We start from the raw sequence: 21,406 nt of genomic DNA, 5'->3' as shown, positions 1-21,406 counted from the left end.
TAATAGGTTAGATTTAGGTCGTGATGTCAGGTGACTAAAATTTATCGTCTACCCAGCGTCTAAGGACAACATTATTCTAATGTCCAATAACAACATCAAATGATGTTAATATTTGGTTGATATTAGGTTGTTTTTGTGACCAAAATCCACATGGAGCCAGGTTGCCAAAATTCAATGTCTAGTCTGCATTTTAGAACAGCGCTTTGTTGATGTTTATAAACGACATCACATGTCGTTATATTGGTTGACGAATATTTGGTTGATTTTTGGTTGTATTGGAAAGTGACCAAAATCCAATGTCGAGCCAACATCTTAAACCAACGTCATATTGACGTCAAATAATGACATTTATTCGTCAGGTATGGCAAAATCCAAACATCTCATAAACGTCCTAGTGGTAAGGTCCACACAATATCTAGCTGTAACATCATTAAACGTTGATCGTTTGAACATTGAATATTGACTTTGGGTTCTGACGTCTACCTGATTTTCATTTCTAAACTAAAGGCATTGTGTCCATGTCAATGGGGCACACTGTCAATCTGATGTTGACCTACCTCTGGGAAATAATCTGGTAACTCAAGGACATGTTGATGTAGATTATTCTGTGTTGCTTTTTGTTTTGCTACCTGCTTTTTTTGTGCTGATACTGTATGTTTCAAAGATATTGTTCCAAAAAAAAAAATCTTGTGACAAGGCACTGTAGTTATTTTTTTCTTTAACAAATGGTTTAAAAGCTACAGTCATGTTAAAAGTAAATGATTTTGTTCTGGATGTCACACTGTCGTTCATCTTGAGGTTATTTCTTCTCAGAACTCCCATTTTAAGTGTGCCAAATTTGATACTTTCCCTATGTAAGAGTCACAAGGCCACCTCTGACTCCAGTTGGGAATGAATAACATTGGGGTAGTTAAACCAACAGTGCTGTTTAGTCCCTCATTATTCAGGCATATACCGGATTCAATTTTTAAAGTTTAATAATAGGAACTGGGAATTGTTTTATTTATAGGAACTTATTTTGGGGAAGGGCTAAATTAGCTCAAAATGTAGTGTAACTCAGTACAGTAGGATCTTCCAGAGATGTAAGTGTCATTGACTGAGTAAATACATGCCATATTACACCAGCAAAGTGTTTTGTAAAGCATACACATATGGAATGTGCTGTGAGTGGCATTTACCTGTGACCTTTGACTGTGGCGTTGTGTTCCTTTTCTTTTCCTTTTCCATTAAATGTAGCACTAAAAGCCATTGAGAGTGATTTAGTTCCCTAGCCCTCTTTTTTGCTCTTTCAAACCCATAACTTGTATGTCTACATCCCATCCCTGATACCACAAAACCCACAACACATTGAAAACACGGGTTTGATAATGGCATCCTCCATCCTCCAGTTGTTGATTTTGTTGAATGTCATGCTTGGTGTCGCTGTCGGCCAGCATATATTTAATTTCAGACTTCCTCTAGTGATGGAATGAAAGAAAACAGCCTGAGGGGAGGTTTTGTTTTCTGGAGAGCAGCCTGTTAGATAGTTCCTATAACTACCTGGTGCAAAAGCTCTTTATGGACTCCTCATAGGACTAATTCCCAAATGTGTGGATTGAACATTGAAGAAAAAAAAAATCGATGTCTTCGATGTGGTCTAACTTAAACGCGGCTACTTGTGAATTATAAAATAGCCCTGTCGATGAGAGTAGGAGTGCGAATACTGCATTCCATTGATTTACTGTAGAGAGAACGTAGACTAGTTAGCTGTTAATTATGCATTCGATTCGCTTATTGATGAAGCAATAGCTTAGTATGTGAAATCTTCACATTTAGGTTTTTGAAGTCCAACCGATCATTAGCAGTAATATTAAAAGGGAACCAGAACCATTTGAATTATTTAGTGCTTTATATGGTCAATCAAGTCATGTTGCTGAAGAGGATAAAAAAAAATGGACCTTGAAACAAGATGTTGAGAGGGACGTGGAACATAATGTGCACTTATCTGTATCTTAAACAGCAGTAATATTAATAAGAGAATAATAGATAATGCAAATTTGACCATGCCTATAATGGCTCATACCATTGTGAATGTATGATCTCGGCCAGCAGGTTTGCCACTCTTTCCCCTTTTATCAGATGTAAGACAAAAATCTGTTGTCTCCAAAATGTGTCTGTGAAGTTTCAGCTCAAATGTCCCATCATGTAATTTGTTATACGCTATTGAATATGTTATTTTTTAAGGAATTTGGAGCTGTTTTTATAGCCTGTTCCTTTAAATGCAAATGACCTGGTTCTTCCTGCCCACCATTCTCCAACATGTATGTCTGCTTCTCTGGCATCATGTCAGATAAACGTAGGACAAAAACAGAGACAGACAGTGAACCAGACATGGAAGAAGCAGAGATTCAGTTTCTGTTTTATAAATACCACAGTAAGGCTAAACTATTACGTTTCCCAATGATTATTTGATGTATTTGTCATTGGGAAAGAAGAATGCGCAGCTTGGACTGCACAATATATCGTTTCAGCATCGATATCACAATGTGATTATTCACAATAGACAAATTGAGACAATGTTGAGTCTGGATTATAATTGATTATTTTGCCAGTATTTTTTGAGGCTTGTGACTGTGTGAGGGTTTTAATAGCATTCAGACTTAAAAAAAATATTGCACCGTTTGTAACTTTGACACTTTAAGAACGAATAATTTTATTGAATTGTTTTTAAAACAGATTAGTGCAGCAGTAATGCAGTCCATGTGCCGGTCCGTTGTGGTAAAGAAAGAGCTGAGCCGAAAGGCAAAGCTCTCAATTTACCGGTCAATCTACGTTCCTACTCTCACCTATGGTCATGAGCTTAGGGTCATGACCAAAAGGACAACATCTCTGATACAAGCGGCTGAAATGAGTTTCCTTCACACGGTGGCAGGGCACACCCTTATGGATAGGAGCTCTGTCACCCGGGAGGAGCTCGGAGTAGAGCCGCTGCTCCTCCACATCGAGAGAAGGCATCTGTTTCGGATGCTTCCTGGACATCTATGTCTTTAAACTTTGGGCTTTCTACCTTTCGATTTGTTGTGTTTAAACCCCTCTAATATGGCTGTTTACACACTAAACCACACAAATACTGTATATGTACAAACAGCTTCCAAAGGTTGAATTTTTTCAAAATTTTTCAAAAAGAACAAAAGATCATTAGCGGTCATATTAAAAAGGAACCTAAGCCATTTTAACCAAGTTGCACCTAATATGTACTTAATCAAGTCATTTTGCTGAAGTAAAATGATCTAACATGTATTTTTTCTTTTCCTCATGGTAAAAAAAAATATTGTAGCATCTGTTATTTTCTCTCCCTCACTCCCAACTCCATTTACTCAAGTACATATTTTGTCCTTCAAAGCTCATATGGATTATTTCTCAGACCTTTGGACAGTACATTCAAAGGCAACATATGTAGCCTTAACCTGACCTTACTATTTCTGCATATCCAGTCTGCACTCCTGCATCTGAAGGGTCGTTATTGCATAACATTAGCTTATTTAAGACCCACCACTGGGCCTTTGATACCACCCCAAACGGTCTGGCTCTGCTCCTTAGTTCCTACACGACCTTAAGGTTGGCCGAGAATCCATGAATCCATCAATCAAATGCTCAGATCTTGAGCATGTGCGCTGGAGATGGATCTGCAAATGTCAAGGTGCCATTCTCATCTAATGACATACGAGTAGTTCGGCTGAACAATAGTGTAAATATTGTGTGTGTGTGTGTGTGTGTGTGTGTGTGTGTGTGTGTGTGTGTGTGTGTGTGTGTGTGTGTGTGGTTTTTTGTATTTTAAAAGATGTGGATTTGATGAGCCTGACCTGAATGTAAAAGTACACTGAGATGCAGTAGCTTTTGTGTCAAGAATAGCTTTGAAGTAATTGACTGTGTTCAAACCATCCGCAAGGAAGGGTAATATCACATAATGGGTAAATGATGCTACTTTTGCAAGCCAGTCTGGACTTACATAATGCATTCAAAATCTGTGTACCGATTTCTCATTCCAGGTTTATTTGAACTCATTTATTTTTAATAAAACAGTCCTAAGTTACTATTTTTTATTTATTTTTTTAGCTTAAAACATTGTTTTAGATCAGGAGCTACTCAAATTTAAATGTTTATTACTAGCATGTCCCCCCTCCCCCCCCCCCCCTCGTGCTATTGCTACAAATATAACTTTTCAATGATTTAATAAACAAAAACTAAAAAAAATGTATACATTTGCAGTTACAATGTACAGTATTTCTCTTCATGAAAGAAACGAGTCGAAACTTAACTAGATGAGACAAGACAACAAAACAAAACTTGTTATATCATTTAATAAACAAAATAAAATAAAAGACAAATTAAAGTAAATAAAAATAATTCAACACACAATTAAACAAACATAAAATTAAATAAACATAAAATAAACTAACATAAAATGAAATATGCATAAAATAAACAAATATAAAATTAAATAAATAAAAAAATTAAACATAAAATAAAAGACATAAAATTGAATAAACATAAAATAAACAAACATTAAATAAACAATAAAATAACCTAATATAAAATTAAATAAACACAAAATAAACAAGCATAAAATTAAATAAACACAAAATAAACGAACATAAAATAAACAAACATAAAATTAAATAAACATAAATTAAACAAACATTAAAATAAATAAGCATAAAATAAACAAACATAAAATTAAATTAGAGTAGAATAAACAAATATTACTAAAATAAACTTACTATGAACAAGCTAAATTAAATAAACATAAAATAAAAAACATAAAATTAAATAACCATAAAATAAACAAACATAAAATAAAAAAATAAAAAACGTAAATTAAATAAAATAGCTTTAAAATACACAAAACAATATAGATGACTCATTCCACACTATTGGTCGCTTATTATTTTTTGTAATATTTTCTATATTTATACATATTCTGCGTGATCTTATTCTACAGTCCTAATACTACCTAAATCTACCCCAATTAATATCAATAAGCAGGAAGATTTGAAGTCTAAGGCAAAAATCATAATTAATGATTTAATGATAGCAAGAATCATACCTTTTTATATAAAATATAGGATGTCCTAATTATTAATATTTCGTATCAGTGTCTAATTAATCTCCACTGAGATTTTAAAGCATGCAACTGATGGACACTTTATTATCCCATGAGGCCACTGGAAAGGACTTGTAAGCGTCAGTGAAGCGACACAACATATGCCGTTCACAGCGGGTGTAGTACAGCTGAATTCATTCTTACTACACACATATAGAACATACTGAGATAGTAGTGTTAGAATGGAAAAAAAAGGTACATTTGAAAGAATCAAAGCCAGCCCCGCATCTGGAAAGATTCCCTTGTCAGCACCGTCTTTCATTACTATTGCAGTTTCATCTCAGAACCTATTATTTCCAGACATGCTTCTTACTCTGTGTTTGCCTGACCTTCTCCACCTTCCCCACCTTCCTTCAGGCTGCTGTTCTCGCAGGCGGTTTACTGTTTGATTTCTTTGTATTTTGAGGGATGCTCTTCTGCTTTTACTGACAGATACTCACTGGAGTGCTTAATGAAGGAGCATACTGGCTTGAAATGAGTCAAACTGGAAGTATTTGTCACACAAAATGTTTTTGCTGTTTGTTCAAACTGCTTATTTAAAATGAGCTGACACAATACAATTCTAGAGTTTTTATGTTCAATCTACTTAAATTTGTAAAGACTAATAAGTTAAAGTAATGGGGTATATGCACATGGGCAGCCAGCCAGCCTTAGTGCTTGAGGTGCACTGAAAAAAAATATTTAAAGATGATTCCTTAGATTTTCTTAATTATTATTATTTTTTTTAACGTTAAGTGGTTGTAAACAATGTACTTAGGCTTAATTTAAACAAACAAATTAAGTTGAACATTATTAAATTTAATTTGTTTGTTTAAATTCAACACAAAATAAATAGTTTGCAACAGTTTTGCATGCAACAATTTTTTTCAGTGTGAACTGTCTTTAACATTATAAAACTGCCACGTTTAAGGTCTGATTTCTTTAAAAATCAGCAATCTTCACTGCCTGATAGATATACGATATAAAGTGGGTCTCAGAACGGACAAGAAGCACTGCATTAAATAACATTTTCCCCTGTCATGTCTTTAAAATAAGACCATAAAGTTTATTTTACCCCAGCATTTTCAATGGAGTTTGAGCCCGCTCACCTGATGATCCTGATGGCGCTAGTCGTTTCATGGTCTTTCTTCTCATTTTACAGCGGAATGAACCACCAACAACTTAATTATTTTATGTTCAATCCACTTAAATTTGTACTTGAATCGAAAACAATTAAAATCCACTTACATGCTGTCCAAAAACAAACTGATTGTGTGGAACCCAACATTTTTTACTGTGTATGTGTGTGTATACTTTAAAAAGCAATTAGTTGACATTAATTTTAAAAAGGGAATACACTTAACTATTAAGTAAATGACTTTGGTGCATAATTAGGTTAAGCATGCCCATAGCCAGGGCGGTTAGATTTTGGTATATTTATTGTATAATTAATATAATATATTTATATTCAATATATATTGTAATAAAGTGTAATTTTAACCTGTTAAGTGAATTTAACAGTTCTATGCTACAACAGAATTGTTAAATGTTTTGAGTAAAGTCAACTTGTCATGTTAAGGGCTATGTACAGTTGAAGTCAGAATTGTTAGCCCCCCTGAATTATTAGACCGCTTGTTTATTTTTCCCCAATTTCTTTTTAACGGAAAGAATATTTTTTCAACACATTTCTAAACATAATAGTTGTAATAACTCATTTCTAATAACTGATTTATTTGATCTTTGCCATGATGACAGTTAATAATATTTGACTAGATATTTTTCAAGACACTTCCATACAGCTTAAAGTGACATTTAAAGGCTTGACAAGGTAGGTTAACAAGGCAGGATAGGGTAGTTAGGCAAGTTATTGTATAATGATGGTTTGTTCTGTAGATTATCGAGAAAAAAAAAATAGCTTGAAGGGGCTAATAATTGTGTCCCTTAAATGGTGTTTAAAAAATTAAAAACTGCTTTTATTCTAGCCGAAATAAAACAAATAAGACTTTTTCCAAAAGAAAGAATATTATCAGACATACTGTGAAAATGTCCTTGCTCTGTTAAACACCATTTAGGAAATATTTAAAAAAAGAAGAAAAAAATTTGAAGGGGGCTAATAATTCTGACTTTAACTGTATGTAATGGGTGTGTGGGTGCGTGCGTGCGTAGATTCTAAAGCTAACCCTGGCCAAATCCTGTAAGAGCAGGATTCTAACAAATTCACAAGCTTTTTTTATTGATTTGAAATCTCCTTTTTAAAATGCATTTGATATATATTTTGTTGATGTTTTCACTATGTTGCTCATGAATTAGATATTTACACTTTAAATACATATACATAAGGTTGAAGGGAAAATTATTAGCCCTATTGTAAAAGTTTAATTCTTTTTGAGAATTCTTTTTTAATTCTTTTTATTTCTGTGTTTTTTAAAGGAGATATTTCTTTCAACATATTATATTAAATTACCAATTTATAATGATTATTTTGACACGATGACAGTACATATAAGAAATATAAATGTTTATTAGTGGCTAATAATATTTTTTTATTTTTTTTAATTAGATTATAGCATCTACTTTGAAAATGTCCTTTCTTTGCTAAACATCATCTGGAAAACATTTTATATACTGTTTAATAATAATATAATATAATATAATATAATATAATATAATATAATATAATATAATATAATATAATATAATATAATATAATATAATATAATATAATAATGATAATAATGTTTAATGATAATCATCATCATCATCATCATCATCATGTACTTCATTTTTATTATTAATTTTTGTTTCCCATGTTTCAAAGCTTTAAGTTTTTCTCTTTTATTTCTATATTCTGTAATGTAAATTCATGTGTGCTGGATCCTACTGTACATGAATTCTCCTGGGACTTCAGGCCCTTTGATTCGTTCTCACATTTTCCCAGCATTAACACCGGTGCTGGAAGCTGCAGCGTTAATGTGCTAACACAGCTCGCGTGTGATTATATCCCCTCGTGTGTTCCCGAACTCAAGCATCGACTCCAATATCAATTAAACGTGTTATCTTGCCATCTCTGCTTTCCTCTTACTTTTACAGTTACTTTTTGAAGAAAGGCGCTGCTGCCATTCAACGAATCTACAGTGTTGTTTTATTTACAACTGCCATGTGAATTCTGCATTGTTATTTTGATGTGAAATGCATCTTACTTTAAATACTTATTTTAAATACACATTTGTAAGTAAATATTTTAGTAGTAAAATAGTATGGCAAGCAATAAAAAAAAAGAAAAAAGTAGGACATATTTAAGTCCATAAAAAAGCATGCGGCTCATGAGACTAGCTGGCAAGCTAATCCAGCCAAATTGATGCTTAAAATATCACTGAAATACAGTATTTAATTTTCATAAATAAATACAATTATGATCGTACAATACAGGAATTTTACTTCGTAATTAACTACAATTATGATAGTAATATACATGATTTAAACTTCACAATTAAATATAATTATTATCGTAAAATACAGGATTTAAACTTCAAAATTAAATACAATTATGATCATGAAATACAGGATTTAAACTTCATATATAAATACAATTATGATCATAAAATACAGTATTTAAACTTCATAAATAAATACAATTATGATTGAAAAATACAGGATTTAAACTTCATAAATAAATACAATTATGATAATAAAATACAGGATTTAAACTTCATAAATAAATACAATTATGATTGTAAAATACAGGATTTAAACTTCATAAATAAATAAAATTATGATTGTAAAATACAGGATTTAAACTTCATAAATAAATATAATTATGGTCGTAAAATACAGTATTCAAGCTTCATAATTACATACAATTATAATACTAAAATAAAATATTTAACCTTTATTATTAAATACAATTGTCAATAAAATACAATATTTAATAGTATCTTCAAGTTTTTATTTAAGAATTTATTTGGCATCATATATAATATGGCATAATATCATAATATTTAGAATATTTCCTTTTTTTTCTTCACATGACATTTGATTAGTAATTTTTAAACCTGAAAAAGCATGAATCAGCTTTGTGATATTTTATTATTATTATTATTATTATTATTATTATTATTATTATTATTATTATTATTATTATTATTATTAGTTTATATTTATATTTTGTATTATAAATTATCTTTTTTTAATTTAGTTTTATTTTCAATTACTTTATTTTTATTTTTAATTTGTTTCAGTTTTATTTAGTATTAGTGTTTTGTATTTTTATATTTATATTTTATCCTATACATTTATTATTTTATTTTATATATTTTATTTTACTTTATATATTTTATTTTTTATTTTATTTTGTTTTACTTCATATAATTTCTATATTATTATTTTCATTTCATTTTGTATCAATATTTTTTATTTAGTTTAATTTTACTTTACATATTATTATTTATGTTTAATTCTTTCATTTCTATTTATTCATTTTATTTATTTATTATCTGTTTTTTTATTTTAAAACTTTATAAGTGAATACGTTTGTCACTCAAAAACAGCATTTCAACTTCATCATTAAATACAACTGTCAATAAAATACAGTATTTAAATTTCATAATAAAATACAATTGTCAATAAAATACAGTTTTTGAACTTCACTATTTAAAACAAAAATATGATACTAAAATACAGCATTTAACCTTCTTTATTAAATACAACTATGTCACTAAAATACATTAAATTATGCAAAAAAAATATATATATAGCCGGTCTGAACCATGCAGTTTAAAAATAGTTTCACATCTCAGCCCCCAAAACATAAATCAGTAAGTAAATAACCAAACGCATGATGAGATAAGCATTTTCCAAAAGTCTGAGAATGGAGAGACGTGATAAGCACCTGTGAAATGTAGTGCGACTCACATCTTTGTGCCAATTCATCTATTTATTTATTTATTTCTCTCTTGCTAGTATAATTTGTTTGTGGCGTTTTGTTCACGTAAAGCCTTTATTCCAGGCATCTCATTATAAGCTTGAGTCCGGAATGAAAGATGTATCCACTTTAAGCCCTCGTGTTTTCATCTGCTTTTTCTAAAGTCTGCACTCCAGAGCCAATTCTTAGCTCCATTTAACCCGATGCGCCGCCAGTGACTGATTTCAGCACACCTCAAACACTCAGCTAATGTGGAACTGAGATGCACAGGAATATTCATAACATCCCCAGCAGATGCCTGACTTGACAAAAGTGCTTTTTCTTTTTATATTGAATGTTTGATGCTGTATCTATTAAAGACCAAGCCTGAAAATAAACATGAAAGGCTGCAACCTTATAGTGGAAAAGGTCTCCAGTTGTATTTATTCATTTGTATTATTTTAGAAAAGGTTATTTTAAAAGACACGTCAAGTTATTTATTTATTTATTTATTTTTTTATTTTTTTATTTTTTATGTTTCCATGGAGGTTCCATGGGTTTTACGTTTGTATTTAAGCATTTATGGGACATATTATCATATTTGTTACATATCATTAATCAGTTTTATTTTAGGTGATAATTTGTTTATTATTATTTAATTAATATTTTTTATTTGATTAGATTTTTATTTGTTTGATTTTTATTTATTTTATTTATTTCTTATATTGTAATATTATTTTATTTATTATTTTGTATGTTTATATTTTATTATATTATTTTTATTTGATTTGATAATATTTTTTATTTAATTTTATTATATTTTAATTATTTTTTATATTTATTTTATGTCTTATTTTGTATTATTATTTTATATATTTTATATGTAGTTTTGAGCTATAATTATTATTTTTATTATTTAATTACATTTAATTTATTTTTATTATTATATTATATTTTATCTCGCTTTACATATTTATTTAATCTTTAGTAATCATCATTGTTTTATTTATTATTATATATGTACATATATATATGCCATTATTTAATTTTTTTATTATTTAACTTAATTTAAAATGCATTTTATTTATTTATTTAAAAAAAATTGTATTAGTATTTTATATTACTTTAAATATGTAATTAGTTTTATTATATTTTTGTTTAGTTTTAATTTATATCATTTTTATATTATTTAAATTTTTATTATTTTTGTTTATTTGTATTATTATTGCATTTTATGTTATATTTGTATTTCAATTAATTTTTTTATTTGATTTTAATTTATTTTGTTTTATTTATGTATTTTCTATTTTTTATTATTATTTTATTTATGATACATCTTTTATTTGTTATTAATCAATTTAATTTTAAATAATGTTTATTTAATTATGTTTTATTTATGTATAATAATAATAATAATAATAATAATAATAATAATAATAATTATTATTATTATTATTATTATTATTATTGTTGTTGTTGTTGTTGTTGTTGTTGTTGTTGTTTTATATTTTATTTTACTTTATGTATTTATTTAAATTATTATTTCTTTTAATTTTACTTTATCATTTTATATAGTTTTTATTTAATAAATTGTTTTTTATTTATTTTCAATTTTTTTATATTTTTATAAGATTTTATTTTCTTTAATTTAATTAAATTTGATTTTCATTCATTTTATTTATTTTTTATTTTGTATTAATATTTAATTTTTATGTGTATTTTATGCTATATTTTTATATTTAATTAAATTTCTATTTATTTATTTTACTTTATATTTCATTTATTGTATTTTAATTTTATTTAACTTTATATATTTCATTTATTATATATTTTTATTTTATGTAACTTTATATATTTTATTTATTATATTTATTTATTTTATTTTGCTTTATATATTTTACTTTACTTTACTATATATATTTTTTTTCTTTTTTTTGATTTGTTATTTAATTAACTTATTTATATTTTACTTAAAAAGATGTGATTTATATGAAGTACAAAAATAAGTAAATATCTAAATAAGCATATAAGTCAACAAATAAATGTGACTACAGTTGAGCACACTAATAAAAAGAGCATCATATCATACAATGCACCCCATCCTATTATACAAAAACACAAAGAACTGTAAATGCGGTTAGCCAAAGGATACACTTGTATGTGTGTACTTGAGTGAACATGGTTGTGTGTGCGCACAAGAGTATCAGAGATTAGTTGAGAGGCTAAACCCTTCGCTGAAGAGTCATCAGTCTTTTCAGCGCATCCGTCAGGGATTTCAGTCATCGGAGAAAAGTATGCGTGTCCGTTTTTGTGTCTTTGTGAATAGGATTGCGACCTTCACAGAGAGAACACACAGCCCTGAAATGATTTACAAGTGAGAGCGAGGAGGAGGAGAGGAAAGGAGAGACAGAATGACAAAGAGGCAGAAAGAGGAGGAAAGTCAGAGATTTCCACCTATTGATCTAGGTGGGAGTGTGTGGAAAACCCTGAAGGGCCTCCAAATGAAGGACATCCCACCGCAGCCCACTGTACGCTAGTAATGTGACCCACTAACCACATGTAATTAAGACAAAGGGCCCGGTGCCAGAGGGCCAGCCGGGCTGACTGGATGAAAAGTGAATGGTGGGATTGGGGCTGTTGGAGAAAGCAGCTCTGGCAGGACCCAATCCTGATTTACAGGAAAACTTTCCGCTTCATTAATGCTGTCAGAAGACTTAAAAGGCCTGATATGTGACATGACCACTGCTCTCCATTTCTCGCTCCGTTTCTCCAGTTTTTCTTTTGTCTTTCTGCCTTTTTTTCTGGTTGTTTGTTTATGTCTTTGTCTCCGCAGAACAGATTACAGAGGATTAGTGATTTAAATCTGTTAATGAATCTAATATTCAAATAACATTGTGTTGCCCTTCTTGTATTTTCTCCTTTTGTTTTATACTAACACAAACTCATGTCTTGCACAAAGAAAGATGTCTTCATATTTACAGTTTTGGAGGATAATTGATGAGAATTGATAAGAAAAATAATCATTTTGTTTTTGCGCATATGCTAGCATTTAAAATTCATTGTTTGAACGAAGAGGATTTAACAAAGAAATGTTTATTTTATTTTGATTCACTCAATTTTCTTCGGTGTAGTCATTGGTTCTTTGGGTTCGTCACAGAGGAATGAACTGCCATTTACTCTGGTATATGTTTTTAATGTGGCGGATGTCCTTCCAGCCACATTTGTTTATTTTTAAAATTGTATTATTTTTAAATATTTTTACTTAATAGTTATTTTCTAATCTATTTTCATCATGTTTAATTTTTACATTTATTTCTATTCTTTTTTGTTATATCAGTATTTTAAGTAAATATGTAATTATATGAATAAAATGAAAATTAATTAATAAACTAATTAGATTTTAAAGGTTTTTCTGAATAATTAAAAAAATGTCTATATATATATATATATATATATATATATATATATATATATATATATATATATATATATATATATACACAGAAAAAATCAGTCCTTTTTTAAATATTTAAAAAAGCTTTTTTTGAGATGGCACTGTTACCCTGAAGAAAGGCAGTTCTTTGCCAAAATGTGTAGGTTTGTTAAGGATTAGCCATGTGAATAAAGGCTTTTTAATATTGTTTCCACATTTTTCGAGTGCCTTGGACTGATTTTTACTGTTTATTCTGACGAATCCCTTACCCACAGATCATCAACACATTGCTTAAGCCAGGGGTGCTCAATCCTGTTCCTGGAGATCTACCTTCCTGCAGATTTCAGTTGCTACCCATATCCAACACACCTGCCTGTAATTATCACGTGATGTTCAGGTCCTAATTAATTGGTTCAGGTGTGTTTGATATGGGTAGCAACAGAAATCTGCAGGAAGGTAGATCTCCAGGAACAGGATTGAGCACCCCTGGTTTAAGCTAATCCCGAGCACTGTTTGTTTGATTTTTGATATATTTATATTTTATTTTGTATATCTTATTATTTAAATAATTTCCCAGAGATGGGTTGTGGCCTAAAGGGCGTCAGCTGCGTAAAAAAGTGCTGGATAAGTTGGTGGTTCATTCCGCTGTGGTGAGCCTGGATTAATTAAGGGACTAAGCTGAAAAGAAAATGAATTAATGAATGAATGAATGAAAAGGTTGATGGCTTTTCATTTGCATGTTGTTTTTCATGTAAGTTGTAAATATATATATATTTTTATCTGATTTATAATTATATTTATTCTTTAATGAATATATCTCGATGTATATATATATATCTCGATTTATACATTTATTTATTTATTTATTTTTATTTTTTATTTTTTTTCAGAAAACTGTTGTTGCAAGAGCTTTTTCAACTGCACTAGTCTTTTGATTATGCAGAGTTATTCCACAACACTGCCGACCAGCCTTTTGCTTTGTGTGTTCTTTGCAAAGGTCAATAGGTCAATCTGTAACTTTTGTTCTCTGTACAATCTACAAAACTCTTCATAGATTCATAATTGTATATGTTTAAATGAACATCATTTTGATTTGCGTCACAGAACGTTCTGTTCCGTTTAAATGTGTGTACGTTGAATTCTACTATTTTCCATCAAAAAATATTTTGACAGACTATTTTAACTACAGTAAATCAGTGCTGTGAACTTATTGTTAATAATATAAAAAAAGTTATTATGACTCATCTAAATATCTCTTTTCTCCTGCAGGACAAATGACATAGGATGAACACTGCTGGTCATCTCTGTCTGTCTGTGCTGTCATCCCTTTTCGCTCTGGCCTGGGCCGTGGAGCCGCTGGGTCAGGCTGCCCCCTGCTCCTCTCTGGTGGCCGGGGTCTTATACGGCTCCTTCTCGCTCAGGGACCTCTTTCCCAGCCCATCGGCTCTGGCATCCGGATGCTCGTGGACTGTGGAGAACCCTGACCCCACTAAGTACTCGCTCTATTTCCGCTTCAATCGCCATGCCGGTGCCTGCTTAGCTTTCTCCCCGCTGGTGCTGCCCTTGGACCACTACCTCTCCAACCAGACCTGTGGCCCTCCAGACCAGCCTTCCTTCCCCTCGGACCCTGAAGCCGTGGAACTCTGTATGGTCCCAGGACCTCACACCTTCCTACAGTTCGACAAGAACTTTGTACAGTTGTGCCTGACTAGTCATCCAAGCACAGACGGAGACAGCGAAGATGGGACGTCCGAGGGAAGCCAAGCCCCCTTGTCAGCAGAAACCCTGGATTTTCGGCTAGTAGAGGTTCTGCTTATTAACAATGAGAATTCCAGTCAGTTTACCTGTGGAGTACTCTGCCGGTGGTTTGAGGAATGCTTGCATATTGGCGCAGGCTGGGAAACCGAAAGTTGCAGTATCACCCAAACAGGATGCGTGTGTCCTAACACAGCTCCTCCGGTGTCCCTGCTGCCCACCGTACCCCACAACCAGTCCTTAGATCCCAGTTCTAGCGTGTTGCAATCCCCACCTGATGACTGTTGTGTCACACAGCTGCACTCCAAGAACGGCATTGCTATAGCGCCACGGGACGTCCGGCAAGGTAAGCCAGACTTCCATATTATCAGCTCCAAGTTGCTCTATTTACAACTCGCTCCATTAAAATCAATTAAGCTGCTTTACAAGCTACTTTTGTTTGATGGGGGAACCATGAGCTCACTTTGGACCGCTTGCAAAGTGTTTCGCTTTCGGCTTGATGTGACTTGAAGAGCTCATTTTGCATGTTCAATTATTTAACCTCTAATTACTTAAGAGAAAGTAACTTTAAAGTGCTAGGAACTGCTTCCAATCAGGATAAGTGTTTGTGGGGAAATGGTAATCACTGATCGCCTTGGCTGGGCTGTTTGGTGTTGTTGATAATGGTTGGTGAAGGCTATGCCTGCAAACGGGTTTGCTAACTAGGTCTGATTTGAAGCTACTAGTATTTATTCAGTAGTAACTTTCAAAATCATAATCAGTCTGGACATTTTTTGTTTATTTTTGTACAAGAGTAAGTTCTGGTGGTGAAGTTTGATTGGGCTGTTTGAATCCATCTGCTTTTTTGGGTCAATTAATAAAGATTTTTGCATTGTTGTTACACTAGTACACAGGTATCAAACTCAGTTCCAAAAGGGCCGCAGCTCTGCACAGTTTAGTTCCAACCCTAATTAAACACACCTGTTCAAACTAACTGAGTCCTTCAGGCTTGTTTGAAACCTGCAGGTAAGTGTGTTGGAGCAGGGTTGGAACTAAACTGTCCAGGGCTTCAGCCCTCCAGGAATTGAGTTTGACACCCTTGCACTAGTAGGTTGAGAGAAATGGCTGTTTAATGAGTCACTGAAACAATGAACCAGTTAATTCCAAGCCACTCTTCTAATGAGCGAGTCACTGAATCACTCAATCGATTTGTTTAAAACCATTGATTTATTCTGCAAAGAGTAAGCCATTTAATCACTCAACTGATTCCAAACCTCTAAGGAATATTCAGAAAAATTAAACAAGCAGATTGTGTTCATTAGCAAGTCTTGAATTGTTTGCTACCAATTTGCTAAAAAATTCAGCAATTGAATTACTCAAATGTGTTGCTCAAATCAGTAATTCGCTGAGCAATAATCAAGCCATTCAACTGATTTGTTCAAAACCCCTGATTCATTCATAATTTACACATTAAGACTCACTGTTTGAATCAGTTCAGGAATGAACAACTCACCGAATCACTCAAAATCACTGAGTCTCTGTTTTTATCAGTAAGCTAAGAAATTCTCTCATCTATTGATAAAAAAAAAACAATTGAGGATCCATTTAAAAATTAAACAAGCCAACATCAAAGTGAGTATTTAAATTGTTTGTCTATTAACACAGATTCATTCAGGAATAAGTGAGTACTGAATCATCCAACTGATTCATTCAAACCACTGATTTAGTTCAGAGATAAATCACGCAGACAGATTTTTTTTCGGTGAATTTTTGCTTAAATGATTCATTCAGACAAATGTTTCCATTCACCAATTAACAAAATATAAATCATTTAACCATTTTGTTCAAAACCATTTTTATTGGATTTATTTATGAATAAAACATTCTGAGTGTTCTTATGAGTAACCTTTTGAATCATTCACTCAACTGATCCATTCAAAACATTCAGGAAGGAAAATCGTATGTACTTTATTGATTTATTCTATTAAATGAACTACTATTGGTTTGATGAAGATTTGGCGTTGTTTGGTTTCATTCTTTGTTTGTTAGCCAGACTTCCTTCTTTTCAGCTCCAAGTTTCTCTATTTACAAATCACTTCATTAAAATCAATTAAGCTGCTTTACAAGCTACTTTTGTTTGATGGGAGAACCATGGGCTTGCTTTGGATCGCTTGCAAAGCGTTTCACTTTCAGCTTGATTTGACTTGGGGAGCTCATTTTGCATTTTCAATTATTTAACCTCTAATTACGAAAGGGAAAGTAACTTTAAAGTGCTAGGAGCTGTTTCCAATCAGGATAAGTGTTTGTGGGGAAATGTTAATCACTGACTCGCCTTGGCTATGCACTGACTTGGAAGGCTATGCCTCCAAACAAGTTTACTAACTTGGTGTGACTTTAGGCTACTAGTCATTATTCAGTAGTAACTTGCAAAATCATAATCAGTCTGGACATTTTTTTTTGTTTATTATTGTATAAGAGTTAGTTCTGGTGGTGAAGTTTGGTTGGACTGTTTGAATCAATCTGCTTTTTGCATCAATTAATGAAGTTTTTTGTATTGTTGTTACACTAGTAGGTTGAGAGAAATGGCTGTTAAACGAGTCACTTAAACAATGAACCAGTTCATTCAAAACCATTTTTCTAATGAGCGAGTCACTGAATCACTCAATCGATTTGTTTAAAACCATTGATTTATTCTGGAATAACTAAGCCATTTAATCACTTAACTGATTCCAAACCTCTGAGGAATATTCATGAAATAAAACAAGCAGATTAGTTAGTCTTGAATCGTTTGCTACCAATTTGCTAGTAAAAAGATCAATTTAGCAATGAACATGTAATTGAATTGCCCAAACAAGTTTTTCAAACCAGTAATTCACTAAAGAATGACCAAGCCTCTCAACTGATTTGTTTAAAAACTCTGATTCATTCATAAATTACACATTCAGAGTCACTGTGCGAATCAATTCATCAATGAACAACTCACTGAATCACTAAAAATCCCTAAATCTCTATGTTTATCAGTAAGCTTTGGAAATACCTCGTCTATTCTTTCAAAACTTTAGAGGATTCATTCATAAATAAAACAAGCCAACATCAAAATCAGTATTTGAATCGTTTGTCCATTTACACAGATTGATTCAGGAATGAGTGAGTATTTAATCACTCAACCGATTCATTCAAACCACTGATTAGGCTTAAATTACGCAGACAGATGTTTAGAGCAAATCTTTGCTCAAATGCTTTGTTCCAATGTATCCTATCAACATTGAACAAGTCATAAATCACTCAACCAATTTGTTCAAAACCGATTTATTTATAAATGAAAAAAATCAAGTATCCTTATGAGTGACTCCTTGAATCATTTGCTCAACTGATCCATTCAAAAACATTCAGGAATGATAATATTATGTACTTTTTTTAAATTAATCTATTAATTAAAATACCATTGATTGGATGCATTGTTTGGATTATGTCTTTGTAGTGAAAATTTTAATATATTGTGTCTAAAATCTCGCAATATTACTTTATTGATTATTGAGCTGTGGTGTGTATACCATGAGTTTGCTAAAGTATGTGCCCATCTAATGAATCCTGACAGAAAAAAAATCAAGCAATTGACAAAAATGTTCTGCCTGCTTCTCAGACTTTTGCAGACTTTGACTTCTGCCTACTTCTCAGACAGTAATGCAGTAGTGATTTATTGGATGTTCGTGCATCACACTGGTTGACCACAACTAAAACTGCAAACATCGCAAATCTGTTACATATCACTTTTGCTGGCATGTTTGTGTTGTTTATTCATATCAAGGACAACGAATGTTCACGAATAATAAAAAAAATGTATACTGTTTAATTTTTAGCCCCTTTTATATTTTTTCGCTAATTTCTGTTTAATGGAAAGATTTTTTTTTTCCAACACATTTATAAACAAGATAACTATTTTCTAATAACTGATACATTTTATCTTTGCCATGATGACTACATAATATTTTACTAGATATTTTCCAAAGTTTTCAGCTTTATTGATACAGCTTCTATTATAAGATTTACCTTCTATGCGATTTGATTGGAAAGGAATCACAGGACTGATTTTTCTAATCCCCATGGACAAGAAAAAATAAATTAGTGACTGCAGGTTGAAGGAAAGTAGTGGGGTTAAATCACCGATACTGCACTAAAACTGTACTCAAGGGAAAGCACACATTTTTAAAACTACTTAGCACATTACGATTTCTGAGAAAAAATACTCCATTACAGTAATTTGAGTATTTTTGAGTTGCTTTACAGCACTGGTGGTCAATATGCAAACATTTTTTAATCACTTTTCTACATCGATCGATTTGTGGCCCCACGAGCATTCCTGACAAAGAGCGTGTGTTTGTGTGCATGGAAAAGTATTATCCTCCCTTTCTGTTGATAATGTTGGCTTGAGAGTTGGCTTTTCCTACTTGAACTTATTATTATTCTGCAAAGTAAATGCATTTCCTCCAAGGCCGTTCATGCTATAAAGTCCAAATTTGGCCCTCCCTTTAAGATGATTTCTCAGTAGATGTCATATACGTTTTTTGTGTTTGACTCATTCTATCAAATGGGACTTCTTGCATGTTGTTGGCTTTCTCAAGCCAACATCAAAGTTCATCAACAAACTTTAGGTAGTTTGATCTTATTCATGTCCTGAAACACACCCCCTCTCTTGCTTTTACATAGTGGAGCAATTCGTCTGTGAATGAATCACCGTTAAGAACGTCTCGTTCAATTAGCCAACAATAATACAAGTTTCTAGCACTGCAGTGTCTTGTTGTCATATTTCATTTACATTGTTGGCTTATTTTACTCAACAAAACTAACATAAGTCTAGTTTTTAGTATGAGCTGGTGCTACTTTGCCTCATGGTCAGTGCAGTAAGTGATTGTATTACCATTAAATTTTATTACCATGTTAAATTTGTTACTTCCTGCCCAGGGACTACAGATGTAAATTAGCTTTATAGCTAACTCTGGCACAACATGTCATGTTGTACATTGTCCCTGTATAAATAAATAAAGTAAATAAAAAATAAATAACATTACTTGTTTAGCACAAAGGTTTGTAACATACAAAAATGTAAAAAACAAAATCTTGCCTATGAAATGTTATTCCCTTGTGCTTTGTTTGATCGTTATTACCCCCTTACACAACACTGAAGTTCAGCATCTTCACATTAGCTTTAGTCTTAACTAGTGCGGGTGAATGACTTTTGTCATGGGAGCACTGTACAAATGTGGCGGCGCTACTGACGCATGTTCAGGGTCCGTATGCGATATCTAATGTATATAGCTATGTTGAAAAAGTATGTATGTTAATATTAGAAAATTTACGAAATATTTGAGAAAAATATATATTTTGACTTCTACTAGGTCAACTTTCCCCTGTGGCCCCTGTTGTACTTTTATAAATCTGCCCCACTGCTATGCTAAAGAAGTAGGTTATCAAACCCATGAAGAAGATCAACTTCAGACTTGAGTATATACAGAAGAAGTGTGCCTTTTTGTGTCTGACAGAAATGGAGAGATAGAAGAGTGTGTTATTGACACCGGAAAAAAAAAAAGAAGCCGCTAGAAGGGGAAAGTGAGAACGAGAGGACATGTATGTGCGCCTCGTGCTTCAGTCAGGCTTTTCCTGGCTCGCTCTAGTGCCTCTCAGCTAAAGCCACACTGAGTTTTATCTTCCCTCGAGTCGGCATGCTGATTGGCTGTGCCAGACAGGAGGACACTGCCAGTGTGCCTGTTACAGCGATGCAGTGCCCGTAAAGACTGCACATTAAACAGTCTTCTCCTCAAAGCTGACATTACTGACACCAGCCAATTTCAAGCATGGAGAGTTCTCCTCTGGAAAAGATGTTGACAATGTTTTTAGGTGTATATTGGGATTTTTAAAAAGAAAAAGTAATTAGGCCACTGAGGAATTGAGAATATATAGCATCTAGCAGTCATTTCATGAACATTTTGCTGAGCGCTTAGATTAATAGGTCTTCTAACTGGTAGCTATGATATAATGCAGTGAAGCATAAACGTGTATGATAGGGTCATTCCGTGTCAAATGTTATGAAAAAAGGGATGAAAGGGAAAATATTAAATGCCATAAGCCTTTTCAAAGTTGTCAACTTTAGACACTTTATGTAACACTTTAAATAGTGGTCCATTAGTTTAGGGGTTCCCAAACTTTTTAGTCCGCGACC

At 32.0% G+C, this 21,406-nt stretch overlaps 1 protein-coding gene across 50 annotated transcripts in view; it reads left to right on the top strand.

Moving 5' to 3' along the window:
- adgrb2 (adhesion G protein-coupled receptor B2) overlaps positions 1-21,406 on the top strand; it is a 550,430-nt gene that overhangs the window by 136,529 nt on the left and 392,495 nt on the right. For all 50 annotated transcript variants that reach the window (XR_012395197.1, XR_012395196.1, XM_073931885.1 and 47 more), the window contains exon 2: positions 14,725-15,556. Coding sequence is in view for 48 of the 50 variants with exons in the window: in XM_073931885.1 (XP_073787986.1) it covers positions 14,740-15,556 (817 nt within the window). In the remaining 2 variants the exon portion in view is untranslated. The remainder of the gene's footprint in view (positions 1-14,724; positions 15,557-21,406) is intronic.

Source organism: Danio rerio, chromosome 19, assembly GCF_049306965.1.
Source record: "Danio rerio strain Tuebingen ecotype United States chromosome 19, GRCz12tu, whole genome shotgun sequence".
Lineage (NCBI taxonomy): Eukaryota > Metazoa > Chordata > Actinopteri > Cypriniformes > Danionidae > Danio > Danio rerio.
Note: the sequence above shows the minus strand (reverse complement) of the source record. Positions and strands in the feature narration are given on the sequence as shown.